The following is a 25,046-nucleotide window of genomic DNA, read 5'->3' as shown; positions in this document are numbered from 1 at the left end:
AGGACAAGCTCGATTACTCTCGAGAACGATTTGACCGGAATCACGACTCGAAATACCATAATTAAACTAATACAATCGACCAGCCAGTGGAAGATAGACTAACCCGCGATGGAAACTTAGTCATAGATTGAACAGTCTGATTGATGAATTAATTTGTCAGTAGATTCAGATTCTACACTCAACAAACGTAGGTGTAGGTGTCATTATTTAAGCGACTGTTTTCCAATATGAATCTGCTGACAATCCAGCTACCCCTAATCTTGTACGTAATTTTCTAATTTTCTTTTGCAGGTCATATGTCTGTGGTCCTTGAAGATGCGACTGCAAAGCAAGAGAGTGGTAGGGTAAGGTATTGTTTGCAAATATCAGCAACTCTTCGACATAGAATTTCCGTCTGACCTAATTCAATTTTCCTAACTTGATCTCGATGTATTTCAGAGATTGTACATGGCGAGTGTTTGTTCAGATATTCGAGGACAAACTCGGAGGAGGAGACTACAGGCGGTTCGGCGAATACCATAGAGAGAACAAGTTTTCATCGTTTGTCATATTCGAAGATTGAGTTTGAAAGAATTGACGTTTGCAGCTTTGTACAGGCCCACAAATCAGACGTAGGTCTACAATGATAAAAAATAAGAAAATGTGTATCGATGGATTATGAAATCTGATGAAACACATGTATTGTATAGATTGAGGTAGACCTCAACGCAGGATGGTAAGGCTCTCTCAGCATCCGGAAATTTTATGACAATAAAGCAGGCTTTTCTTATTGCAGGAAAATTGGTCACACTTCTCGGATGATTTATGATACTTCTCGTTGACAAGCAGATGGATTGGGATATTCTAAGGCTTTTACTGGCTCAATTAGATCGACTGGTGCCTGTACCTTAAGTGAAACTACATAAAAATACAGCGATAGAGCCATTTAAATGTGTTCGTCATCGTGCTTACAAAATCGCAAAACCACCGAGACCATAGTCTAGATTTCCCTTGAAATTTGATCGCTTTGGCTTACCATTGGCGTTCCATTGGTGCACATTGCATTCCAAATTTTGGGTAATCGATGTCCCGATATTGAGTTCTGTACAAAATTTTTAACCCAGCTATTTCTAATTAGATTATAATATATCGTTGACTGAGTAACGGATTTTTATTTTTAGCGTACCGCGACTATTGAAAGAGACAGTGGTGAGAAAGAGTTTCTTTTTTTTTCCAACATTATGAATCGAATCATTCCATGGTAAAGAGTTGAAATCACGCTGATTTGAGCGAGATTTCATCTTATACATGTTGATTGACAATGAGTAATTATTGTAATTATATTATTCATATTATCGAACAAGGACTGCAAACTATAAAGATGTTACGATTCCTTTGCTTTTTGAAGTGGAAGATTCGCCATGCATGACAAAATTCGATTGTTAAATCAATTAGGTCAGCATATTTAGATTCTCTACGACCTCTTGGAAAATGTTTCGAAATTCAAGGAGCAGAGTAGAATACTCAGCACTTTGTCCATGTTGCTTATTGCCACGCGTTAGGGATTATAAATTGGAGAAATTCTGTCAATTTTCCATGATCCGAAGAATTACCTGCAAACGTCATTTGTACGTGAAGCCGCATACGTCAAGGTGAACGAGGGCACCATCAAAGTGCCAACAATTGCGACCCACCTACACTATTCCAGGATTATTCGCTGTTTCTTCTCATTCTTTTCGATTTTTGATTTAATTTTTCCATCAGAGCGTCTCCCGAAGGACCTGGACGTGACTAACTGATATGCTACCAATGTAACACCATCCCAGATTAGTTCCCATTTTTTTCTAATTTTTTTCTAATCCTTTCTGATTTTTTTCCAATTTTTCCAAATTTTTCAAAATTTCGTCGCCTCGGAGGCAGTCGCGTTACTTTTGTGGTTTCCCACAAACGCTCGGAGGCGGTCGGGATTCTTCGGTTTTCCTCGGAAATCGGAGGCAGTGGTCGTTAATTTTGTGGTTTTCCTCGAATATTTGGGGTCGGTCAATACTTTTGCGGGGATTTTAGTTCCCAAATATTCCGCCACATGGCGCTAGCTGTATCGGCGAGTGCGGTCACGTGACCTGACCACGTGACGTCATCGCGTGACGAAATAGGGGCGGACAATTAATTTACCGCGCCCGCACCCATCCAGGGGCGGCACAAATGAAAAATATTTTTAAAAACTGGGAAAAAATTGGAAAAATTTGGAAAAGAATTAAAAAACAATTGGGAATACACCTGGGATGGTTTGACTCTGATTAATTAACCGGAGATGAAAGAAAAAATATGAATAATTATGGAAAAATGGGGAAAAGTAGGGAAAAACGAGAAAATGAGAGACTCACAAAAATTGAACTGTGTAGTATTCTTCTGTATTTTTTGAGCATCAAAACATCATTCTGACACTCTGAAATTGAATTACAACCGAAAGTAATCGAGATAATCAAATTTATTAGCTATTCTAAGTACCGAACTAGCGGCAACTTGATTAATTTGACAAATCACTTAATTCAATCAACAAATTCAGCTATACCTAACGTCAAACGTGCTCGCCTAATTTTTTACAATATGTTATAGGTAAACTGATCTTTGCATTTCAACTTTAATTGTCAAGGTATCCTCCTCGGAGATACTCATCATGAGAATTGAGCAAAGTTTTCTGAGAGTCACCAAGTATAAACACCCGACGATTGAATGACACGATTCTTCTGCTCGATGGCTGAATATATCAGGTTTTCGTTATCAAAAATTATCAAAGGGAAGCTTGACTGGAATTTAATAATTATTACTATGTATTATCTTCGATTCGATAGATCAGCATCTGTTCAGGATATCTAGACCGTGTATGCCATAGATTGTACTCCCTACCATGTACTAACTTTTTGGTCTAAGACTAAGGTATGATTTATGGAAAAATAGTGAGCTATGGCATCAAGTTACAACTGTATAATAATAGCTGAGTCTTGCCTTTTTGATAGGCTATGCGACGAGTCGCTGTGGATCAGGAATGGTATTTTCACAATTCGCACAGTTATTCTAGATGTAAGCGCACTTTGTTTGGAACAAACTCTAAACCTTTTTAACATTGGTATCTTGTGCATCGAGGAATGAATGAATGCCGATGCTCGATGACACCATATTTGGATCCACATGTTCCGTACACATTGGACAAACTTCTTCACTTTCGATGATTCTGAAAAAAAACGAAAATAACTGTCAACACCTCTGACAAAAAATAGAAACAGTTTGCAGATGGATAATGTGACGAACTTTGGAGAAAAATTCACAAATTCTTTGCCACAGAACTAATGAATCAATGCAAGAAATAAAAAAGAACTGGGATTCACTCACCGCAGGAACTCAGTTGCGATTTTGGGAAACTCATATTGTGGACAAGCTGTAAAGTCTTCTTTGAGAAGGTGACGACCCTGAGTGAGAATAAATTTCATTGAAATTCATAAATTTCGAAACAAAGAATTATTATTTCACACCATGGCAAAGATATAGTTTAACTATCAGATTATTTAGCATTGGTACGAATCTTCAGATCTAAACCACCACTGGTGGTTGATAATTACTAAAACAGTTTACCGTAGCAATGAAAAAAGGTATGGTGCTCTTGCATTTGTCACACATGACTTTCGTCTCAGGTAATTTATTTTTGCAATAAGGACAAGGTGTCAATGGCTCATTCTCAGCTTCAGGATCCTTTGTCTTTGGAGCCTTCCTCACGATCGCTTCAATTTTTTTGCTACAGTTGGCATGGATTTGCGTTTGGTATTCAGGCCGCATAAAGTTGAACGCTGCATGCTTCAGTCCGGCTCTATGGCATTCTATTACCGTCGATGTTGAAATTGGAACGATATCTGAAATGGAATTAGGCCATTTGAGAGAATGGAATTTGTTCGGTGGCAATTATACTCCGTTTGTTTGAATTGAATTCTTCACCATCATGAAGAAGAACATCCTTCCTGACACTTGGATAACCTTGTCAAGTCTTCCGGTGTTGTCGACGTTGTCTCTTGACCTCTATCTCTGTAGCCTCCAGGCGTTGATCGGCGTCCTAAAGCAAAGCTAACCAAGCAAATTGAAGCACCTTGTAACAAGTGGTCAAAGCATATCGACGATGGACCAACTTTACCTACGATAATTCCTCCTAGGAAAAATGAATCAGCAGCACCGGTCATGCTATGATCAAAACAACTACATCACCGCAGCGTATTATTGTTCAAATTATGTTCAGAGGGACCCAGGGATCTCGTCTTCCCAATGAGTGACAAAGTCAGGTTGTATCAAGTTCGAATGGCATAGTTGATTCACCCCATGTTCACCGTGTGTTGTCGTAATTCATTTCTTGGCAAACACCTGAAGAAATATAATTGAAAAAATTATTTTTAATCAATAACAGGATCCCATCTATGTCCTGCTAGGGTCCAATAATATGCAGGCAATGTCACTTTATCTTAAATTCATGTTAAGGTTTTTCCCAGTATTTAATCGGTTTTTTCTCCATTTTTGAATTATTTATTCAATGAGCACATCTCCACGAGTCCTTCGATGCGCCTCATGATTTTATATCCTCCTGGATTAATTCCTGATCGTTTTCTAATTTTTTTCTATTTTTTTCTGATTTTTTCCGATTTTTTCCAAATTTTTAAAAATTTCGTCGCTTCGGAGTCAGTCGGGATTCTTCGGTTTTCCTCGGAAATCGGAGGCAGTAGTCGTTAATTTTTTGGTTTTCCTCGAATATTTGGGGTCGGTCAATACTTTTGCGGGGATTTTAGTGCCAGGAGGGTCAAAACTTTCTCGTTTTTTTGCTCGGAAAAGTGGTCAATACTTTTCAGGTTTCGCTGCAGAGAGGGTCAAAACTTTCTAGTTTTTTTGCTCGAAAAAGTGGTCAATACTTTTCAGGTTTCGCTGCAAGGAGGGTCAAAACTTTCGCGTTTTTTTCTCTGAAGAAGGGTCAAAACTTTTGCTTTTTTCCAAAACCGGAAAGGTATTGACCAGGAAATACGTCTCTTTCACGCAACACATTGCCTGACGTCAAGGGGCAAGAAACCTGGGATTTTAGTTCACGAAAATTCCGCCACATGGCGCTAGCTGTACTCGCGCTGGGCGGAGCCGAGAAAAATAGTGGTCAATACTTTTCCGGTTCTGCTTGAAGGAGGGTCAAAACTTTCCCGTTTTTCTAGGGGTTAGTTCACAAAAAATCCGCCACATGGCGCTAGCTGTACTCGCGGTGGGCGGAGCTTAGAGAAAATGGCGGCGCCCAGAGAAATACGCGGAAAATTCAAATAATTAATTAAAAAATCGGAAAAAATCGGAAAAAATCAGAAAAAATCAGAAAAAATCAAAAAAAATTAGAAAAAATTGGAAAAAAGTAGAGAATATTAAGAAGAATCAGAAACAAATTCAGAATAAATCTGGGATGGTGTAACTCTAGTTGCATATCAGAAAACGCTCCCAGGGCCATGGAAAGATGCGGTAATTGACAAATCAATTGGAATGGGTGCATCTTTATGGTCTCTCTTGTTCATCTTGACGTGTGTGGCTCCACGCGCAAATGACGTTTGCAGGTAACCTCCCAGATCAGGGAAATGTATGCGAATTGATTTAATTCATAATCTCTATTGCGTGACACTCGGTGACATGCACAAAGTGCAGCGTACTCTATTCTCGGACTGGAATCTTGAAAAATTTTCCAACAGGGCGTACAAGACACAAGGAGTGCCCCAAGCCCAACAGATGAGCTTAGAAAAGATTCACTGGCCAGTCGAGAGACGAGGATCTGGGTTTTCTTCTTAACGATGTGATTCTCTTTGCTCCGATGCCATTTCCAGGTTACCTGCATCTTGGAGGCCTCCATACAGCTCTGTGCAACATGGTGCAGCTATATATCAGCTATTCAAACCAAGGAAATTATATTCTACGCTAGAAGACACAGATCAAACAGGACTCGTACCAGATGCTGCTGGTAAACTCCAAGTGAGGCAAAGAGAATCTTACTGCGACAGTTTCAAGGTACAAGAAACATGTTTGGCTGGTGATTCGACTCGGAGAGGATAACTGGGTTCATAATAACGCCAAGTATATCTATGGAGCATGACTGTAGGTGCTACAGCAAGACGAGAGGGATGTAGGCAAGGTGTTGTTGCATAATATCAGTGTCTTTTATGACTAATATAAGCATGATCTCTATTTTGGTTTCAGTTTTTTATTTCGAATACAAGGATGCTCTAATCAAATGATCGTAAACCAACTCAGAGAAGGAAACTCTGACGATAAGGTTGTACTGAAGGGAGAATTGCCACCGCTCCTTCAACTTGCAGATTCGATTCGCAAAATCCTGAGTGGAGGATGGTCAACCAATTTCTGTGCGCTATTTATCCGGTATCAGCACTTTCTGACGAGCATCTCCTTACCTAGAACAGAAAGTGTGCTTACACCTGCCAGTTTGAAAATTGCAAAATAATTATCATACACATGCATAGCGTCGAATAGTTGATGTATGCGAATAAGTCTTTATGCAATGTATTCATAAGTTCTATTCATTTGAATTACCGGGGCAATATTGTATCATTGAAATGAACATTATAGATCTTGTGAAAGATATTGCAAAGTTTTCAATAATTATTTGAATAATGTATGTATGCTGAATGTATTCCTTGCATAACTCATGAATAAATGACAGGCTATTTTCAAACTGAATACTTGTATCCTATTATTTACACCCCTGGAACCATCACACATTGACATGTCGAGACCTAGAATGACGAATAGTGAGCAGGCAAGTGATGAAGAATAATACAACATAATGGCTCGGAACTTTTCTATGCATGAATTATTGAATGATCGGATAAACAGGCAGGCAAAGAATCAGTCGCTCTCTCTATCAGACTAGAAATAATCATGAAGGATTGAATGCATGCACATGATGAGGCACTAAGTTTCGGACCACCTCCTCGGGTTTTCTGTTCTCCTGATACAAATCTCCACTTTTCGGCAAACTTTCAATTTTCAGGGCCGGTATTCTAGAGCTCTGCATTATCACTTCCGGTTTGAAGCATGATTCATCGATCAAAGGCACAGGCATGCATACAGTCAGTCCTGCAATGTATCAGTCTCTCTCTCTTTCATGATAGGAATAGATGAACAGGGTGGAACGCATGCACATGATGAGGCACCAGGTCTCGGAATACCTCCTCGGTTTTCCTGTTCTCCTGATACCCGGAAAATTTTTTGGCCCAAATTTAAAATTTCGAAATACCTCCTCGGTTTGTCTGTTCTCCTAATACCCAGAAAAATTTTTAGCCTAACTTCGAAACTTCGGAAACGCTGTTCTAAAGCTAGAAATTATTCTGTTTCTCTTTTATTCACGATTTATTGAATAAATAAATACATAGGCAGGCATATAGTTAGTCCTGCAAAGAATCAGTCACTCTCTCTATCAGACTAGAAATAATCATGAAGGATTGAATGCATGCACATGATGAGGCACCAAGTTTCGGACCACCTCCTCGGGTTTCATGTTCTCCTGATACAAATACCTACTTTTGGGCAAACTTCCAATCTTCAGGGCCGATATTCTAGAGCTCTGCATTATCACTTCCGGTTGTGATTCAATGTGATCTGATACGCATGCATGCATGTGATGATGTATGATATGATGCACGCATGAATACATCACCAACGTGGATATCATCTCATGATGCATACAGGGATGTAATTATTAAGGACTGAACAATCGACGTATTAGTTACAGAGAGTTTTTATTAATAAATCAATCGTCAAGAATACATATTGAGACTTTGCAATGAACAATATAAATTCATTTTTGTATACTCATGATCAATGCGTTACAAGAGTATGGACGATAGTTTCATTTCAATTAATATTCAATTATTCATTTCTTATTCTCTAAGATACAAGAGGTATACATTATCGTTCATTTGTACGTAATTATCCACTCGGAACACATAATAATTGGAAGTATAGATCACCAAACTGCAGGATATTGTAAAGTCCAGTTGTGTGAATGCATCGAGGATAGTCTTGTATTTTCTATGCGGGTGTGTTGCCACCGTTGCCTTAGTGATCTCGATGCCCCAATGCTCTCCTGAAAAATAAAATGAGAGAGTGGTAAGGAAATATGATGAATCTCAACTATAATTTGTCAGGTATTTGTTCGGGAGGATTCCTGCCCGAAATAAAACCCCTTTGAGTTAACCGATAGCATCTGGTACAAGTCCTAATTGATCTGAGTGTCTCGATGGAATTTAAAACGAGCCGAATCTAATGAATGACTTCGTGTTTGATACGCGATTTTGCGATTTTGCGTAGGAAAGCGTCCCGGAACTGATTTGGCAAATACTTCACTTTGTACCCCAAAAAAACGGTAAGTCTATAGCCTTGGAGTTTTCTCAAAATTTGAGATGATGATTCCGAATTTTTTTCATGAAGTTTTCCATGATATTCCTATGTATTCTGGTCTCAGGAATCCAAATCTGAAAGCAGAATAATTCCATCTATGAAATTGATCGAGTTATCGCCAAATAATCGATTGAAAAAGTAAAAAATTGAGGATATACCGTTGGGATCTGATGCCAGCTCAATTTGATCGACGGCTTCGTGTTTGTTGCGCATTTTTAACGTAGGTTAAGCGTCCTGGAATTATTCTGGCAAATACTTCACCTTTCAGTCCGAAAAAACGGTAAGCCTATAGCCTTGGAATATTCTTAAAATTTGAGATGAAGATTCAGATTTTTTTTTGAAGGGTCTATCACGCTATCTTCATGTATTCTGATCTCAGGAATCCGAATCTGCAAGCAGACTAATTCCATCTATGAAATTGATCGAGTTATCGCCAATTAATCGATCGAAAAAGTTAAAAATCAAAGATATATCGATGGGATTTTACACTAGCTCAATTTGATTGACGACTCCTTGGCCGATACGCTTCTTCAGGTAGAGAAAGCTCTCTGGAATTATTCTGGGGAATACTTTACCTTTCAGTCCGAAAAAACGGTAAGCCTATAGCCTTGGAATTTTCTTAAAATATGTGATGAGGATTTGGATTTTCTTTCGAATAATTTCTCACGCTCCTTCTATATATTTTGATTTCAGAAGTTCGCATTGCATTTCTTTCTTGTACCTCAAATCTGAAGCAGTGAGATTCTCTACGCGCCAATTTATCCTCCAGATCCTCTTTGTTCAGATGTCTATACTTGTCGTGCTTTGGTGTTTTCCTAACCTTAACGATTCTTCTCTTAGGAGCCCCAGTCTATCATCTGAACAAAAACAGCGCTACGCCGAGGCGTTTTGGAGGAAAACTTCTCGAACCTGCTCACTACAAAGGATGGAAGTATCAGTGATTGTTACAGGCGAATTCATACTAGCAGAAGGGATATTGGAATAGATACTTGTACAATTCCAGACATTTCGATTGAAAGCAGAAGCCTACATGTTCACCCCTTGTCAGGTCTTTGTGCGGGATGATTCCAGTCCGGAACGAAACCGCTTGGAGTGTACCTGCAGCATGAGGTACGAGTCCTGTTCGATCCATGTCTTCCAGAAGTAGAATAAAATTCCCTTGGTTTTCCCGAGCCAAAGAATAGTTGCATCATGTTGCACAGAGCTGTACGGAGGCCTCTAACATGCAGGCAACCTGAAAACGGCATCGGAGTGAAGAGAATCACATCGGCATATTGCCGTATGTCACGGCTTAGAAGAGATAATAAATCAAATGAATTCTTTGAATTTTTCCTGATCTGGGGGGCTTGCCGTTGCTTGCGTGCTTGACGTTGGTATTTGATTATAAACTATAGAAAACTACAAGGAGAAAAATATTAATAAGCACCAACGATAGTCTTTGAATACAATATCAATAAAGTCGTTGACCGTGTTTACCCTCCAAAAAGATAACCGTGGACAAGCCATTCTCTATATGCCAATGTGTTGTAATACATTTGCCTAATAATGCTCGTTACAAGATATAATCGTTGCATAAATATTGGGAAGCTTATCGCATTTATATAAGAAGCAAACTCAGTGCTGATAATGATGAAACATTAGGGAAATTCAGCATCAGTGACTACGATGTACGTACGTACATATTCTAGAAGGGTATCCAGTATTATTTTGAACAATGAGGAATAATATCACGTAGATTTGAATGTAATTAACGTAATCATTATCGTCATCCGGATTCGTGACGTTTAAAAGTAATGTTGTTGCCCTACAATTTAAGAATATCACTATCGCAATATATCTATGCTGTTGCAAATAATATCATATACATACAATAAGAAATAGTTTCGTTCGATTCGAAAACGTGCAACAACCAACGTTACCATTATCTTAATACACGATACCACATTTTTGCGAGATGAAATACGATGTAAAATATGCAATTATCGCTAAAATCATAGATATATTGAACTAAAATCTACAATAATCACTGGAGAATCATGCGAATAAATTACGCACAAAAAATGGAACGACAAGTTTGTTTTGAAAAATAAGTCTGGCAATAATAGACGGAAAATCAAAAGTAAAAACATATATACAATTACGACAGCAACAGATGTAACTGAATGCCAAAAAAGAACAGCATATCAAACCAATCAATAGAATGTCAGATGAAAAATAAAGTGAATAAAATTGAGCAATTTGATTGAATCAGCAGAGAGGATTGATAGGCAGATATGAGAAATTGAAGCAACGAGGCCGTGTAATCATAAAAACGATTTAAAAGAGCCATTTGGTTTCAATTTTTTCAGTGAATTAATGTGAAAATCTTGAGTTAACATAACAGAGGGTGATTATAATTAGCTAAACTAAATTTAGTACCAGGTGATAAACCAGTAGCAGAAGTGAGGGTGAAAATAAAACAGAAAATTACAAACCATTTTTTGCCACTGCCGTATCAAGTTTGTTTATGGCCCATGTAATCGCCAAAACATTTTACTCGATATCACACACTTGTTATTTATCTAGGGAATACACGTAAAAAGAAGTGGGGGTCAAATGCAAAGTGCCCGAAGCATATAAAACATCAGATCTCTCGCTATTCATCAGCATTTTATAAGCGATACGATATTAGTGCGTTCACATAAAGTCTGATCTTTATAATCAAATAATTGAAATACTCCTCAGAATTATTCAGGAAAAGTATTCGAACGCGAATTTGTTTAGCTAAAAATAAGGAAAAAAATACGATTGGTAGGTACGGCTTTTGATGAGAATAAGTATTTATAAAAGTACATTGAAATTCTAAACCGCTTGTATGATTTCGGATATAGCTTCATTATTTTTTTTCTTTACTGCGATTAAGTAGCGATGTCGAATATATTCGATCACCTGGTGCGGGATTCATCGATGACTGCAGGGCGACAAATTTCGTGAATATTGGATTACGGCATTAGTAAGCCAAGAACCTCACGCATGCTTCGGGTTTCAACCGGTAATAGAATTATATACAAATATGATTGTAAGTGTATGTCGTGCGTTACATTCGCATGTAGAAATGATACACGGACACGCGGATGTTCTTTCATGTGAAATCGAGTGCTTATTAGTTATCCACCTGTCAGTTGTTCTACTGGTTGAATAATTCAGTCCTCCTTGAAATGTCGTTGGAACAACAGTCGGATGCGAAATCTTCCCCTTTATCAACGTACGTCTCCATAACTTATTATGATGTTCGCGAATTTGCAAAACGATTCTTGTCCATCAAAATCATAAGGCGTTAATTAGCGTTGAAAGTGATTCGGAACGATTTAATGGCATAAGATTTTAATCTTTGCTCTGAATTTTCTATCTTCAGAACTATGATGAACATCAGGACCTTGACAGTAGATCCTGCAGGCGTTGTCTCAGGATCCAGGGGTGGTGGACGAGGAACCGGGATGTTGAGCATGGTGGTAAAATCTCTTCAAGATATTTTAACTAACTCAGAAGATAGCAGCGAAACTCTGCAGGAAAAAGTAGAGAAGTTAGACAAACAATCAAGTAAAAAGAGAAATAATATGTTGGCAAAAGTTATACCTGGCGATTCGGAGAACATGGAGAACGACAATAATCGATTAGAGAATAAGAATGGGCTTCAGAAAACTGATAACAGTTTGGACATGTCTGATGGAATGAGTTCTGCAGATCTCAGGACAATTTCCCTCGACGAAATGGCGTGGCACGATACACCTGACGACTGCTGGTTTGCCATATATGACTATGTCTATGACTGCACATCCTTTATAAAAAATCATCCGGGAGGTGATGATGTGCTTTTGGAATACGCAGGGCGGGATGCAACGTTGGCATTTACAGGGGCTGGGCATTCGAAATTTGCTCAAAAAATACTAGAGAGATATTTGATCGGAGAATTACCACCTGATGAAAGGATATTCAGAGTAGCTGGTGGCGTCAAAGTCTTCGGTCTCTGAAGCTCTCCCAAAAGAACAGAGGTAATCCAAAAGTGGAAAAAATTATCTCAAGTATTTCCTGGTGGAGATATTTGAATTGGTTACAATGATAACGTTGCAAGAGATGGCAGACACCCTCGAATTGAATTATTTATTTTTACTAGTAAATTAGTTCATATTTAATGATAAGACTTGCTTTACGGAAGGAAAGGAACGTCACGATTTACAATACTTTCCTATTATTAAAATCGTTATTATCTAAGGTTGCACGATTAGCTGCAATGAACGAATATTGGAGAGATGATTATAAATAATTATTCATCAGTTTCTCTCGCTACATGACTGCAGCACACATTTAATTTACTCACACAATAAGCTCGAACACGCGTGCGCGCGGAGGAATATGAGGTCTGATGGCACGACCCCATTTGGTGTACATGATCGACAACGTTGACTGAAGATTTGTACTTGGTCTGGTTGGGAGCATATTCGAGACTCATAGCTATATGAGAGGAAGATAGCGAGACTCACTAGTAAGACTACAGCCATCTGTGTCTTTGTACGAAACCCTGCAGTATTAGATGTATAATAATGTGTCTTTATCATATTATATAGCTGCGATTATTTTTTTAAACTTAATTCTTTTTGTTCCATTTTATCCGCAAAAAATAATTTCTGCATTATATTTGTTTCTTTTTTTCTACTCACTCTTACTTGTACATGTGTTCCATGGTTAATATTCACAATAAAAATGCTCATTACTGAGAAACCTTGCATATTTGGAATTGCGCAATAAGAAGATATTTGTAAGATAGGCGATGAATGAAAGGAATCTATTCATATGTCATATATTCATCATATTATGAAAACTTTCATTTAATCATTTTATTTTGAGATTACATCAATTTCTTCTGAAGATGCTAATTGTAAGATATCGTTGAGTACATTATGCATGTACGTACGTACCATAGATATATTGAACATTACGTAGTACTAATTAATGACTGATATTAATTTGCAGGCGATTGTTTTTATTATTATTCTTTTTTTCGTATTAATTTTGTAACGAGATATCGCGGTGAACCGTCACACCAAAATATCAGGTTCATGCGGTTTCGGATGAAACTATGGATGGGTGTGTATGCAAGTTTCGTTTTACAACACTGAACAAAGAATTACATCAGCATGAAAGATGTTTTTTTGCCGATTCTACCTTCGATCTCCGTAAAGAGTTTTAGGTGTCATCAATTATACTAGGTGCATTGCATGACGATTAAAACTTGATAAAGTTCTTTGTTTACATTATATAATAATTCAAGTACTCACACGATTATTGGTCACAAAAACCACTAGTACAGATTTCATTGAGGTGCTTTGTTAACTTAAATAGCGGAAGGCCCATTACAGTGAAAAAGTCCCCGTTTATACTTTCCACAAGGCAGCCACCCACACCTTGGATACCATACCCTCCAGCTTTGTCTCTGTGAAAGGTTAACAAAGTAACATCAAAGTTGAGTACCTACATAGGATTCTGGAAAGCATAAAAAAAAAACAAGAAACCACTAACAATGGCTCTCCGGTCTTGACATAGGCTTCTATTTGTTCAATTTTAATATCGCCGAACTTCACGTCAGTTTTTTCAAAAAATTTGACCTCTTTAAACATTGTTTTAAGAAATACTCCAGTGTAAACGGTATGTGTTTGTCCAGCGAGGCTGAAAGCATCATGTCATCTCTTGTACTATTATCTTGCATCCATGAATGTTTATATTTCGTATTACTTACATAGATAACATCCTGACAGCGTCGGAAGAGTCCTTAGGTTTCCCGTAAATCTGTGCCCCTATGGTGACGATTGTATCTGCGCCAATTATAAGGAATGGTTTCTCATTGTCGTTCTTCAAGCGATCGTATACCTCCATCACTTTGAAGTACGCAAGATCCTGGACGAAATCTCCATGCGATTTGTAGTCATTTCTGTCAAGATTTTCGTCATATCTCGATGAAACTATTTCTGGATTTAACCCCTTTGAAAAAAAATAATACAAATGTAAATAATGAAGTTGGAGAATGAAGCATGTAACTGCAAAATTGCGAAATCGTAGAAAATCATGACAAGTTAGATAAGGAAGAAAAATACCACCGTTGAATTTTCGACTTTCATCAGAGCTTTCACACATCGCGTGACGCCATGTGACTTGATTACAAACACACTGAAGTACCATGTGCTCGTATGCTGTCTTACCAAATTTTCGATTAATTCCTTACGTCTTGGGGATCCGCTAGCCAAAATAAACCCCCGGACGGAAAGGATCTCCCTGGTGGATTCCAACATGATGAAAAAAGTATTTTCAAGCCGATTATTTCTGACGAAAATCATCAATCAACGTTATCATTGATTGTGGTATCCTCCCCTCCGAGAGCATGTGTACTATACACATTCTAAACTTGAATGAATATGAAGTTTATTTGGGCTGTTATCCAGCCACTTAAAACGCTCTAAACTTGCTCCAACTTGGCAAGTGTGGCGCCATCCCTCGGTTCCAATTTGCCGATGCTCACGAATTTGTCAACCGGTAAAACAAACCGTGAATTATTTAGAAAAAAAAATTGCAGCTGATTAAAGGGTTTTACAACTTTATTATGGGAAAAAAAAACTTGCTACGAATTAATTGTTAAACAAAACACTCGACTACCACATTGCACGTTGCACGCCAGAAAGTTGATTGTAATCAGCGAGATGCCTAAACATAATTCTGGAGAGTCTCCACCTCGGAATAACACTTCTAGCTCTAGAAGTAATGACGCAACGATTCCGAATTCTAACAAAGCAAGAGTCCCTTGGAAAAGCAGCGATCTCCTGGTCTACGATTTCCTACAAGATAATGATAATATGAACATCAAATGGGTCAACCAGAGAAGTGGATAATAGAGCTTTGATACCAACTCACCCGTAGCTCCAAAGGCAAAATAGTGTTTTTTCGCAACGAATTAACTCGTAATCTTTCAGGAGCATGTTCTTGCACCATTTTTCTCCGCTTAACGTCGCGAATCATCTTCCACCCAACCCATTTGTTACGGACTTGTTGAAACTGAATACAAAACAAGAAAATTGTAGGTTAGCAATCGACTTTCTTCATCTACTATTAGAAAAATTGATGTAAGATCGAGACGGGTTTTCAGCACTTCGTAACTGAAATGAATTTACCCCAAATCCAGCAAGTTTAGGGGCTTTCCAAACGAATTTTGACAGAGCTGTGACGCCGATCCCCAATGTGGACATCGTCAAAGTATTGAACAGTGTTGAATTCCAGCGTCGTCTGCTTCTCCGTCTCGTATGTGGCACTGTACACTGATGGTATTCCGTGTATACATATGTATATTATACGAAACTATACCATCTACGGTGTATACATACATATGCATATGTATATGGTATAGTTCCGTGCTCTATGGAGAGATAACGACGTACTACATACATACATACATATGTAAATATGATTCCCCTTCGACGGTGCTAAGAACATTGAGATACCTTATCTACTCTCAATGCTAAGAATCGTTATAGTTTAAAAATCACAGAGCAGAGACGATCATTGAGCATAGCATTTTCAATCAACAAGCATGGACTAAAAATTGAATAATTACGTTAACTGTTACAATGTGCATAATATTATTGCCCAATCAGGCAAAAACTAGTTCACTGGACAATCAGTTTATTTACATGATGGATTGAATTTTAACTACTTTCTTTGGGATCGTATCGTTTCAGAAACACATTTCTTCCATGATTGGTTCGAGGGTTATAAGTCTATCAAAGCTTAATCTAGCTAAATTGAGTTTCGTAAATCTTGCATCTATGATGAGATCTGTGATGGCTTGAGCAACAGCTGGAGCATGTTGTGCTCCATAACCAGTGAATCCAGTCGCTATGTAGAGATTATGGTAGTATGGATGCATACCAAGTATTCCAGTATTATCAAAGTTGTTGTAATCATAAGCATGGGACCATGAATGCTTCAACTGTGAAAAAAAGAATTTCACCGGATTTTCACCGAAACAAATTTTTTCATGTCGGAAATGCTTTTTCTGAACTTAAATTTACCTCCAAGTTTTCAAATCTTGCAACTCTACGTTTCAAGATAGGTCGAATATGATTCCTAAAAAATTCTTGCTCACTTTCCAAGTCATTGTCAGTTTGTTCTTTGAATGCCGGTGATCGGCCGACCACGTAATGACCAGCTAATCCTACCCTTCTGTTGGAAATCAAAATGTGTTGCCACAATGTGAGGACGAAAAAATCATTGACTCGGCATGTTTTACCTGAAATAAACTCCAGAAGGATCAATGGTCATTGGAGTATTCAGCCCTGGCCCTTCTGGACAGTGAAAATAGTACTCGTACCGTTTCCTGAACAGTTAAGAGAAATTCGTAACCGATGTCAGACTATCTGATAGAGAATTGAACACCAACCTAGGTTCTATTTGCATAGGGACGCTCAGAATTCCAGGGCCTTCACCAATCCTCGCGTTTTTAAGAAAACTACCACTAGCAACACCAGTCGCAACCACAGCAATGGCAAATTTAATGCTTCTGGTTTTGCCAGACTGCGTTCTAACCTGAAGTTGATACAAATTTGTCATTTACACGGGATTTCAGGAAATTTTGATAATGACAGTATTGTTCTGCACCTACCACGAGCTTATCGATGCCAAAGTATTCCCCTTCAGGAATTCCGGACATAGAAATAGAGCTGTTGTAGTTGAACTCAAATCCTAGTGCCTCAGCAGTAACGAATTCTGTTCCCAAATTCAAAGCCTTGCGTTTAAGTGCATACAAAAACGTGGCTGAATCGAACCATCCAGAGTTTTGAAGTCCGTAACAGCCAAGAGCAACACCGTCTAAATTTATCCACGGAAATTTTTCCCGTAGCTTCTCCAACGAATAAATCAAGTTCTGTGCACCCAAAGAGTTCTGCAGCGCACAATTATTCTCCATAGCCTCTGCCTGATCTTCTGAAGCAAGGCATAAGTGCCCATAAGGATGATAATTCATATCCAAGGGTTCTGCCCCATCCACTTTAAGTGCTACATTCGTTTTTCGGATAAATTCAGCACCAAAAAGGGACATCTCAATGTTTTCCTCCAGAGAAAATTGCTGCCTCAGACAACCCCCCGAAAGAACTGAAGAGGAATTTCGGTACTACGAACAAAAAAAAGTCTAAATTCAATTTGAGTTCAAAGAAAAATAAATTGCTTTACATTTACCGTAGGATCTTTTTCCACAACAATTACACGCAGTCCCCCTAACGCGGTTTGTTTTAGCCAATATCCGATACAACTACCTATCATTCCACCTCCGATTACAATCACGTCGCATTCCACAGGAAAGTTCAGCGGAACATCTCCGTCAAGATTGTCGCTCTCTAGTCCCTCTTTCGATGCTGTAAATTTGTGTCGAAATACTGCCATGTCATATTTGAAAGCATTGATAATTCGAGTCATCGGGTGATTGGGATCCGACATATAATTGGCCTTTAGATCGTCCTTTTGATCATCCTTTCGATCATCCTTGTTTAAGCACTGAAAAATAATGGAGAAAAATTATTGAGTGTTATGATTGGAATCATTTAAATTATACTGCAGTCTGAGTTAAAGGTTATGAAAAAGTATTTTCGTTCAAAACTATAAGCAGATTCACCTGGGAAGTGGTGAAGTTTAAAGTTCGTGGGTGGATACCGGTAATATCAAACTTTACCAGTGGCCTGGACCAGAGTACGTGACGAAACATATTTGTTTGGTGCAATTTAAGGTTTGATAATTTTTGTTGATTTGGGGCTAAATGAGCTGAGTTTTGATTGAAACTTGGCTCATTTAGATCGTAATTTGACAATAAATATTTCTTTGTAAAATAATTTTTTGTTGCCTATTGTAACTCCAATGCCGTTAACATTACATTATTCCATTTCATAAAACGCAGCTATTTCAATTCTTCTGATTTAAATTCGTTGGTACTCACTGATCTCTATACTAAGTTAGTATGTATAGAGATCAGTGTTGGTACTACATACGTATTACACTACTATACCACGCGGGTGCAAAACGCAATCGAAGATAGAAGAATTCTGTTACCGGTGGCGTTACGTGTCTAATAGACAAATATCAAGTCCTACGACAAACGCGAAGCTATTTTTCCAGAATGTGTGAGATCTTCGTTCTTTTTGACGGTTATTCAAGACAGATCAATAATAAAATAATGGAGGCAAACTGCACGTGCACTCTGATAAAGGCTCAGAAAAATATCATCGTGGATACAATGACAGCATGGGATCGCAGTCGACTAGAAGACGGTAGAGTGGCGTACACTATTATAGCTCTAACTAGCTCTAAGCCAGTGCTCTAAGCCCTTCATTCTCGATTTTTCACCCAAATTTGGCTGTTTTTTTTTTCATAATCAATTTTTGTTTTTCAGCGCTGCTGCGACATGGTATTCTTCCATCGAACATTCACTATGTTGTCTGTACGCACAGTCACGCCGATCACATCGGTAACAACAATTTATTCACAAATGCAGAGCACATTGTTGGCTATAGTGTTCAACAAAAAACAAGTTTCTATGACAAACAAATTGAACAAGGTAAGAGAGAAATGACATCTCCTACAGTTTGAAGTTACCATTTTACTGTCCTGTTAGAAGATTATATACTCTGCAAAGGCGTTCGGGTGACCGCAACTCCTGGACACACTCACGAAGATGTCACAGTCCTAGTAGAAAATGATTCCGTGAAATATGCGTTAACAGGTAAATTTACAACGTGGAAAACTTGGTATAGATTCAGCATTGTATTTCTTACACAGGTGATTTGTTTGAGAAGGAAGAGGATATAACAAACCCTGCATTGTGGCAAAATTTGGGAACTCTTCAGCTGCGTAAAGTTCAGGCTTTGACACGCCTTAGAATATTGAAGTATGCTGACTGGATAATTCCTGGACATGGAGCCATGTTCAAGAAAACTAGTGTGCAAGTCGCTTTTTTAGAAAAACAAATATTGGAAACAACATAGATGATAAACGGGTAATATTTTAATTATTTAATAATTATTCTACTTTACAAACTGGCCGTTTTTCACTCACACGTTTAGTTTTCAATTCTCTACGTGCAAAAATTGCTGTCTAAAACCAGTAGGTCATTTTCATAGCTCCGTCCGAATCTCTCTGCGTATCCATTACGCTGGATTGTCGAACAAGCCTTCTCATGCTAGTGTGGGAATCGCGGGATTCTCTCATTGTATTGAGAGGGGTGTCCTCGGAGGTTTGTTTCGAAATTGGTGGAAAAGTTGTATCGGGTATTGGCTTCATTTCCACCGTCTCACCAGTCGAAAGATCTTGATACGAGGTTGTTGTTGACAAGGGCCTGAGAATAAAAGATGAGTAAAATTCTAATTTCTTCAGCTGATGTCTTTGAGTAACTTACTTCTTTGGTATGCATCTCATACAATCCGTGCATGTCCAATCTCTTCCGAACAATTCTCCTTCTTCAACAGTTTGAGGAAGACGGTGGTGTAATGTCTCTGGTAAGCGAAGTCCTGACAGCCCTCCAATCATCGCGACTACCCCTAAGATTATTAGAGGTAGGACAAGATTCTCTGTGCCCTGATAAAAAGGTACAAGCTGAGCTAATTGAAGTTTCAAACTTCCTCACGCACTCTTTGAAGTTCTGATTTTTTCTCACTTTTGAAAACCTACCAAGTACGTTATGAAAGGGATAATAATAAGTCCTAAACCACTGACATAAGCAGAGAAGCCAATTGCAATGCCTCTCAGTTGAGTCGGGTAGAGTTCCCCAGCAAACGGATAGATGATCAGAAACGAAGCTGATATTGCTGATTTTGATAAAAGGAAAAGTATCAGCGTAGCGGTAACTGCATCTGCAAAAAAAATTGAAATAAGCGTGATGTATCGCTTTTCAATTTGATTTTCATAGGTAGGATATTGAGTAATTTTTTACTTTCATTCGTTGTAGATATTCTTTCTGGAATAGAAATCCCTGCGGCGTAGTAGCTGACGAGCAGTTTGGTAGTATTTTAGCTCGCGCCAAGGAGCAGGAGGAGGAAGATGAATGAACTCTTCAACATCGTCTTCCGTTTGTTTATTGACGATGACGTTATCTTAGTCTCTTGTCGGTACCTCAACTGCAAAAATATTATAGAAATTTGTAACAGTCAATTTAGAGGAAATTGTTGCATTTCTGCATGCCAAAATCGACCGTTTCTTTTTCTATACACCAATTATTGTTAATCACTTCGTTCCCACTTTTTTTTGATTTCGAATCTCTTTTCGTTTTCAATTCGTCGAGTACCTTTTTTCACCAATCACAGAAGACATGGTTCGCGATTAATAAGAATTACAACTGAAAAGCGATGTTGGAGACTCTCAATCATTTATGATGTGCGTTAAATATCAGCGTTCACAATTCGATAATAAGTAAAATCAGTCTGTCAGTCTACTGAACATTGGCGCGAGCTCTGCGATAGAACATTCGATCGAAAATCAACCTTGTACACACCAGGGGGGAGAAGGACCGTTGCTATACAAGAAGCTCCAGCAACAACCATGCAGAGACACAGTGGCCAGCGTCTTCCCCAGCGATCCATAACCACCCAGCAAGCCATATAACTAGGAATTTCAGCTAATGAAGAAAAAAGAAAACTCAAATGTTCCTCGCTACCAAGGGCTGGGCCGTAATAGGAAAGACCGACGTAAACCATGTTGTTAGCAAACCTGAAATGAAGATTCTGAATTCTCAAATATCTTTTAAAGCCAACGATATTGCTAAATTAATTTCAGTTACCAGTTTAGAGTGATCAGACAAGTTTTTAGCCTCATATTTGGAGTTTTGAACAGAGCCAAGACGCTAGGACCGCTACGCAAGCGTTCCTCTTCACTCTTGGAGCGAGACATGGTCATCCGCTGTTTTAATTTTTGTGTGAAAGATATTGGAAGTTCTTTTCCATTGACTCTGGCTAAAGTTTCAAGAATTTTATTAGCCTCTTCAAGTCTACCTTTGGCTAACAGCCACCGCGGTGACTCTGGAAGAAACCTTTGGACACATTGTCTCTTACTTTTTCATTAAATATGCGCGTACAGTGTTGACGTAAATATACAATTTCACTCACCACCAGTATATGAAATATAAAAGAAACGGAGCGCTTGTTGTTAAAGCCAAGAGCCTCCAGTCTCGGACTAGATAGGTCACTCCTGCGAGCATGCAGAGTCCAATTGTATAGAAAGTGCATGTCATGACGGTGACAAAGGACCGGTAATTTGGACCGACGAGTTCGAGAGCTGTAAATAATCGAAAGATGATATGTAAATCCGCGGTTTTTCAAGTTGAGAGGATAATTGAGATATATCAACTGTCAATAACTCGTTTGGTCAACGAATAAACATTTGTACTGGTTCTTTTTTCATTGCATGTGTTTTCTTTGTTTCTAGCTTATTCTCCTAGTGCTCTTACAAATGATGAATGGTATTTGATATATTGCTGGTATCGTCAGTCCCACGACGACACGAGTTGCTGCCCACGTCCAGAATGAACTTGCCATTGAAGTCAAAAACCCTCCAGTTATCAATGTTGCAAGACAGGTGAAAAAAGACAGTCTGCGTCCAATCCTGCTTCAAAAATAATCACTATGATAAGGTAGCTAATTTTGCTCTAACTGAGCAAAAACTATTGTACACTGATAGGAAAAAAGCACCCCACCTATCATTCAACATCCCGAATAAATAAACTCCGATCGGCCCTCCAGTGTTAAGTGCAACTAATCCAATCGTAGGGTAGATTGAATGTTCACAGACTAAATCGAACTGTAAAGAGTGAAAGGAAGCCCATTTTACGATTCTCCATATTGTACTTTTTTTTCTTCGGAGATAAATTTTCTGGCTGTACTTACATCTACCACGATCGAAGATGTTACGTCTGATTCATCGTACTCCCAGCCGTAATCACAGGGTATTACGGTCCACGATAAGTTTGGCAAAAAATTCTCTGTCATTATCATCTCTGGAGTCTTCCAGTCCACGTTGTAACGCATGCAGCGGCTATACGTCTCATTGTCTTCCTACAGATTGATTATCTTCAGGTAAATTTAGAATTGAAAAACGTTATGACATTGGTCATTTGTACCTGTGTGGGTATGGCAAGGTGTCTTCTTTGCAGTGAGTCGAGTCCCTCAAGTCCTGGAACCTTACACCAGTGGGGCGGAGTATCGGCCATGAAGAGTTGATTGAAGGCACAAAATCCACACGGCAGACAAGCCGGAAGACAAACAAACCACAACAGTAGCCTTTGGTACCTTCCAAATTCCCCGACAATAGGCAGAAGGTCATCGAGGTCAAATGCGTCCTGTCGCAAAGCAGTTTGGTGAGTAATTGAATTCGTTTCAAAGTTTTTTATCGGTATTGAATGAACTTACAAATCACTAATTGCCTAAAAATTTTACTCACATCGTCTTCTTTGACGGAAGGTACTTGCCTATCCTCCGGCAACGAGTTATCTTGAATATTCATCACGCCCCTGGTGTAGTTCTGATGCCAGGCTACTGAAACCTCAAGGAAGCCTTAGAAGAGAGTGAGTTATCTAGATCTATGCGTATATAATGGTCTCAAATATTTCTGTGTCTTAAAATCCTTCTTATGCAATAAACGTTCGTTGTAAAATTCTTCACATAAGCCAATACAACTTATAACTTTATTCTATTCATTCGCACGTTCGTAGATAAAACGAACACTGGAGTTTGATATATTTTTCAACTTTGGAAAAGATGCGAACGGCGGGGCGATTGCATGAAATAAATATCCATTCTCCAGTCAACGGTCACGGAAGTGTCTCACATTAATTGAATTAGGTCAGTAAAAGGTACTTAAAAAAGATTAGGGACAATGCTGACACATTGCATTATAGAGGATTGATTTCTGCTCGGTATAGACAGATAGATAGATAGATAGAGAGTTAAAAAGAAGGAATGATGGAGATCAATTATTTTACTTCAAGAATGTTTCTTTATTATAATATCAGCTTATTGTTTCCTATTCATTTCTTCGTTTGGTTTATAGATTCTTGATATTTTTTCGCTACAAGCAAACAAAAAAGTGTATGAGTGTGTCTTATTGTGTTGTATTTTTTGAATTCGGTATGAACACAGAAGTGTTTACAATAATAATACTCATTACTGTGTTCATTACTCTCTCTCAAACATTTTCTTTCCATAATCAACACGTATCCAAATTATAACGCAAAATTATCTGAGATGGTACTACAGGCGAAATTTTGTCAAAAAAACAATATCGTCGATATTATAAATATAATCATTGATTTTTCCGTATGACACTACAATTTAATCGATTATTTTCAATCAAATTCAAAGCCGATTTTACATTTACTCCGTCGCTATATCTCCTTATTTTTTCTGTTTTTTCACTTCATTACATCAACAATTTTAAATATTGTTATAAAAAACTTGCCGAAATTTAGGACGACGCTTGTACCACGCATGTGTGTCTCTATATTTACCAATTTTCTTTAAATCTCTTAAAAAAAATTATTCTGTTGTCACTTCTTTCGTTTAAAAATATATGGTCGAAGGGTTTCGGAGTTTGGCAACAAAATTTGTTTTGTCTAATTTTAGAAATTGTTGTTGAAGTGTGTCTCTCGTCTCCCCGATCTCATTTCCTTCCATTTTTTCATTCCCTAGGTATACAATACCCAATTTTTCGATTTAAACTATGAAAGTTATTTTAGTAGTTCACCATTGTTTCACTTATTTCATTTTATTTTCATTTTAGTTCTTCGAACAAAAAAATAATAGGTAAGGAAATGAGAGTTTTTTACCATCGTCACCGTCATTGTCGTGATAATAATCAGTCTCAACAAAACCAAAGATTATTAAATTTTTTAATTTTATTTTATTGACTAAATAGGAATGTCTTCAGGCTCCTCGTCCTCGTCGTCGTTATAGTCATTTTTCAACTCAAACTAGTCAGGGGCAGCTCTATTATTATTATTTTATCAAACAGGCTTTCATGGATTTTTATATCTTCGTTTATTTTTCATTTTCTTTTATTTCCAAAACATTATTTATTCGTTCTTCAGCCCCGTTTTCTTATACATAGTATAGGTGCCTATATCAGGCAAATATTAAATTCGTTCTCGACAGATTGAATAGTACACGAAACTCTTACACTTGTCAATCATTGATTACGTACAGCTTTCACTTTCGTAAACATCATTTTACTCAATCAATCAATCAGTCAATCCATCAGTTACTTTTTCTGTCCATACTCTATATAAATTGGAACTCCAAATTATATCACCACGCCAACGACCTTTAAGAGTCTCCCTTTATCCGATTGTATTACCGGATTCAAAATTTTTAATAACAATATTATAATTTTCTTTTGTCTTTACCCTATAAAAATTCAGTACGTTATTCATCGCTCGATTCAATTTTTGTTTGTTTTAGCATGTGTCGAATAATCCTACAGCGATGTAGATTTTCAAAATACCTTTTTTGTTTCCCTTTTATTTTTCTATCGCACATCATTTACACCCT

The 25,046-nt window shown here is 38.0% G+C and overlaps 8 protein-coding genes and 2 long non-coding RNA genes across 31 annotated transcripts in view; 4 read left to right on the top strand and 6 right to left on the bottom strand.

Annotated features, from left to right (window-relative positions):
* Positions 1-57: 57 nt before the first annotated feature.
* Positions 58-1,143, top strand: LOC125502042. Of its 2 annotated transcripts, none has more exons than XR_007279852.1 (4): positions 58-193; positions 292-344; positions 439-715; positions 776-1,143. It is a non-coding gene; the product is annotated as an uncharacterized LOC125502042 (long non-coding RNA). The 2 variants fall into 2 exon arrangements; XR_007279851.1 differs by having other exon boundaries at positions 292-349.
* A 1,225-nt stretch (positions 1,144-2,368) lies between these two features.
* LOC125502040 (WD repeat-containing protein 19-like) overlaps positions 2,369-25,046 on the bottom strand; it is a 50,870-nt gene continuing 28,192 nt past the window's right edge. For 3 of the 6 annotated variants that reach the window (XM_048659537.1, XM_048659536.1, XM_048659538.1), the window contains 2 exons: positions 3,370-3,446; positions 2,369-3,211 (listed from right to left, as the gene is read on the bottom strand). In XM_048659537.1, the coding sequence (XP_048515494.1) occupies positions 3,088-3,211; positions 3,370-3,446 (201 nt within the window). In that variant the 3' untranslated portion in view covers positions 2,369-3,087. Of the gene's footprint in view, positions 3,212-3,369; positions 3,447-3,609; positions 3,885-3,966; positions 4,093-4,159; positions 4,726-25,046 lie in introns of those variants that run through there. The other 3 variants (XM_048659535.1, XM_048659533.1, XM_048659534.1) reach the window with 3 other exon arrangements.
* Positions 5,283-6,724, top strand: LOC125502041. 6 transcript variants are annotated; one of them, XM_048659541.1, is made up of 3 exons: positions 5,312-5,594; positions 5,859-6,126; positions 6,229-6,724. In XM_048659541.1, exons 1-2 carry the CDS (start codon positions 5,524-5,526, stop codon positions 6,082-6,084), a joined length of 297 nt encoding a protein of 98 aa, XP_048515498.1. In that variant the 5' UTR covers positions 5,312-5,523; the 3' UTR covers positions 6,085-6,126; positions 6,229-6,724. The 6 variants fall into 6 exon arrangements, 3 of the variants coding, with proteins under 3 accessions (XP_048515498.1, XP_048515497.1, XP_048515496.1); XR_007279849.1 differs by having other exon boundaries at positions 5,324-5,594; positions 5,859-6,154; XR_007279848.1 differs by having other exon boundaries at positions 5,325-5,594; positions 5,859-6,163.
* Positions 7,769-12,206, bottom strand: LOC105684925. 5 transcript variants are annotated; one of them, XR_007279854.1, is made up of 4 exons: positions 12,064-12,206; positions 9,438-11,990; positions 8,607-9,364; positions 7,769-8,522 (listed from the first exon to the last, which is right to left on the bottom strand). It is a non-coding gene; the product is annotated as an uncharacterized LOC105684925 (long non-coding RNA). The 5 variants fall into 5 exon arrangements; XR_007279857.1 differs by having other exon boundaries at positions 9,444-11,990; XR_007279855.1 differs by having other exon boundaries at positions 8,607-9,682; positions 10,923-11,990.
* LOC105684920 (L-lactate dehydrogenase (cytochrome)) lies at positions 9,420-13,206 on the top strand. Of its 3 annotated transcripts, XM_012398657.3 has the most exons (3): positions 11,224-11,238; positions 11,354-11,479; positions 11,843-13,206. In XM_012398657.3, the coding sequence occupies exon 3, from the start codon at positions 11,847-11,849 to the stop codon at positions 12,456-12,458; it is 612 nt and encodes a 203-aa protein (XP_012254080.2). In that variant the 5' UTR covers positions 11,224-11,238; positions 11,354-11,479; positions 11,843-11,846; the 3' UTR covers positions 12,459-13,206. The 3 variants fall into 3 exon arrangements, with proteins under 3 accessions (XP_012254076.2, XP_012254080.2, XP_012254077.2); XM_012398653.3 differs by lacking the exons at positions 11,224-11,238; positions 11,354-11,479 and adding an exon at positions 9,420-9,558; XM_012398654.2 differs by lacking the exons at positions 11,224-11,238; positions 11,354-11,479 and adding an exon at positions 11,551-11,692.
* On the bottom strand, positions 13,298-14,929 carry LOC105684922 (dTTP/UTP pyrophosphatase). 4 transcript variants are annotated; one of them, XM_048659529.1, is made up of 4 exons: positions 14,577-14,881; positions 14,222-14,463; positions 14,005-14,151; positions 13,298-13,918 (listed from the first exon to the last, which is right to left on the bottom strand). In XM_048659529.1, exons 1-4 carry the CDS (start codon positions 14,814-14,816, stop codon positions 13,768-13,770), a joined length of 780 nt encoding a protein of 259 aa, XP_048515486.1. In that variant the 5' UTR covers positions 14,817-14,881; the 3' UTR covers positions 13,298-13,767. The 4 variants fall into 4 exon arrangements, with proteins under 4 accessions (XP_048515486.1, XP_048515487.1, XP_012254084.2 ...); XM_048659530.1 differs by having other exon boundaries at positions 14,580-14,881; XM_012398661.3 differs by having other exon boundaries at positions 14,682-14,875.
* On the bottom strand, positions 15,057-15,803 carry LOC105684924 (28S ribosomal protein S14, mitochondrial). The gene is made up of 3 exons (XM_012398667.3): positions 15,645-15,803; positions 15,388-15,528; positions 15,057-15,311 (listed from the first exon to the last, which is right to left on the bottom strand). The coding sequence occupies exons 1-3, from the start codon at positions 15,717-15,719 to the stop codon at positions 15,129-15,131; spliced, it is 399 nt and encodes a 132-aa protein (XP_012254090.2). The 5' UTR covers positions 15,720-15,803; the 3' UTR covers positions 15,057-15,128.
* On the bottom strand, positions 16,136-18,449 carry LOC105684919 (FAD-dependent oxidoreductase domain-containing protein 1). Its single transcript, XM_012398652.3, has 7 exons — positions 18,137-18,449; positions 17,704-18,018; positions 17,132-17,638; positions 16,910-17,055; positions 16,760-16,846; positions 16,542-16,692; positions 16,136-16,459 (listed from the first exon to the last, which is right to left on the bottom strand). Exons 1-7 carry the CDS (start codon positions 18,224-18,226, stop codon positions 16,205-16,207), a joined length of 1,551 nt encoding a protein of 516 aa, XP_012254075.2. The 5' UTR covers positions 18,227-18,449; the 3' UTR covers positions 16,136-16,204.
* LOC105684923 (metallo-beta-lactamase domain-containing protein 1) lies at positions 18,487-23,171 on the top strand. Of its 2 annotated transcripts, none has more exons than XM_012398665.3 (7): positions 18,487-18,785; positions 18,908-19,072; positions 19,130-19,237; positions 19,294-19,510; positions 21,931-22,577; positions 22,655-22,858; positions 22,962-23,171. In XM_012398665.3, the coding sequence occupies exons 1-4, from the start codon at positions 18,635-18,637 to the stop codon at positions 19,497-19,499; spliced, it is 630 nt and encodes a 209-aa protein (XP_012254088.2). In that variant the 5' UTR covers positions 18,487-18,634; the 3' UTR covers positions 19,500-19,510; positions 21,931-22,577; positions 22,655-22,858; positions 22,962-23,171. The 2 variants fall into 2 exon arrangements, with proteins under 2 accessions (XP_012254088.2, XP_012254089.2); XM_012398666.3 differs by having other exon boundaries at positions 18,538-18,785; positions 19,151-19,237.
* LOC105684918 (carcinine transporter) lies at positions 19,497-23,082 on the bottom strand. The gene is made up of 11 exons (XM_012398651.3): positions 22,942-23,082; positions 22,622-22,840; positions 22,389-22,556; positions 22,199-22,302; positions 21,953-22,107; positions 21,612-21,780; positions 21,287-21,535; positions 21,002-21,216; positions 20,182-20,363; positions 19,910-20,088; positions 19,497-19,849 (listed from the first exon to the last, which is right to left on the bottom strand). Exons 1-11 carry the CDS (start codon positions 23,002-23,004, stop codon positions 19,609-19,611), a joined length of 1,944 nt encoding a protein of 647 aa, XP_012254074.1. The 5' UTR covers positions 23,005-23,082; the 3' UTR covers positions 19,497-19,608.

This window comes from Athalia rosae, chromosome 8, assembly GCF_917208135.1.
Source record: "Athalia rosae chromosome 8, iyAthRosa1.1, whole genome shotgun sequence".
NCBI lineage: Eukaryota > Metazoa > Arthropoda > Insecta > Hymenoptera > Athaliidae > Athalia > Athalia rosae.
The sequence above is the reverse complement of the archived record's forward strand: the minus strand, read 5'-3'. Positions and strand labels throughout refer to the sequence as shown.

Excerpts from the sequence above, each read along its gene's own strand:
- LOC105684924 (XM_012398667.3), bottom strand. The coding sequence starts at position 15,719 with ATGTCCACATTGGGGATCGGCGTCACAGCTCTGTCAAAATTCGTTTGG. Across the intron at positions 15,529-15,644 it reads CTAAACTTGCTGGATTTGGG|TTTCAACAAGTCCGTAACAA; the intron begins GTAAATTCATTT and ends TTTTGTATTCAG. Across the intron at positions 15,312-15,387 it reads TTTTGCCTTTGGAGCTACGG|GAAATCGTAGACCAGGAGAT; the intron begins GTGAGTTGGTAT and ends ATTATCTTGTAG.
- LOC125502041 (XM_048659539.1), top strand. The coding sequence starts at position 6,114 with ATGGAGCATGACTGTAGGTGCTACAGCAAGACGAGAGGGAT. Across the intron at positions 6,155-6,228 it reads TACAGCAAGACGAGAGGGAT|TTTTTTATTTCGAATACAAG; the intron begins GTAGGCAAGGTG and ends TTTTGGTTTCAG.
- LOC105684923 (XM_012398665.3), top strand. The coding sequence starts at position 18,635 with ATGTGTGAGATCTTCGTTCTTTTTGACGGTTATTCAAGACAGATCAAT. Across the intron at positions 18,786-18,907 it reads TCGCAGTCGACTAGAAGACG|CGCTGCTGCGACATGGTATT; the intron begins GTAGAGTGGCGT and ends TTTGTTTTTCAG. Across the intron at positions 19,238-19,293 it reads CGTGAAATATGCGTTAACAG|GTGATTTGTTTGAGAAGGAA; the intron begins GTAAATTTACAA and ends TTTCTTACACAG.
- LOC105684920 (XM_012398653.3), top strand. The coding sequence starts at position 9,479 with ATGTTCACCCCTTGTCAGGTCTTTGTGCGGGATGATTCCAGTCCGGAA. Across the intron at positions 9,559-11,842 it reads GAGTGTACCTGCAGCATGAG|AACTATGATGAACATCAGGA; the intron begins GTACGAGTCCTG and ends TTCTATCTTCAG.
- LOC105684919 (XM_012398652.3), bottom strand. The coding sequence starts at position 18,226 with ATGTTTCGTCACGTACTCTGGTCCAGGCCACTGGTAAAGTTTGATATT. Across the intron at positions 17,639-17,703 it reads TTGTGGAAAAAGATCCTACG|TACCGAAATTCCTCTTCAGT; the intron begins GTAAATGTAAAG and ends TTTTGTTCGTAG. Across the intron at positions 16,460-16,541 it reads CAAGATTTGAAAACTTGGAG|TTGAAGCATTCATGGTCCCA; the intron begins GTAAATTTAAGT and ends TTTTTTTCACAG.
- LOC105684922 (XM_048659529.1), bottom strand. The coding sequence starts at position 14,816 with ATGATTTTCGTCAGAAATAATCGGCTTGAAAATACTTTTTTCATCATG. Across the intron at positions 14,464-14,576 it reads AAGTCGAAAATTCAACGGTG|GGGTTAAATCCAGAAATAGT; the intron begins GTATTTTTCTTC and ends TTTTTTTCAAAG. Across the intron at positions 13,919-14,004 it reads GTCAAGACCGGAGAGCCATT|AGACAAAGCTGGAGGGTATG; the intron begins GTTAGTGGTTTC and ends AACCTTTCACAG.
- LOC105684918 (XM_012398651.3), bottom strand. The coding sequence starts at position 23,004 with ATGAATATTCAAGATAACTCGTTGCCGGAGGATAGGCAAGTACCTTCC. Across the intron at positions 22,841-22,941 it reads CTTCCGTCAAAGAAGACGAT|GACGCATTTGACCTCGATGA; the intron begins GTGAGTAAAATT and ends GCTTTGCGACAG. Across the intron at positions 22,557-22,621 it reads ACCTTGCCATACCCACACAG|GAAGACAATGAGACGTATAG; the intron begins GTACAAATGACC and ends ATCAATCTGTAG.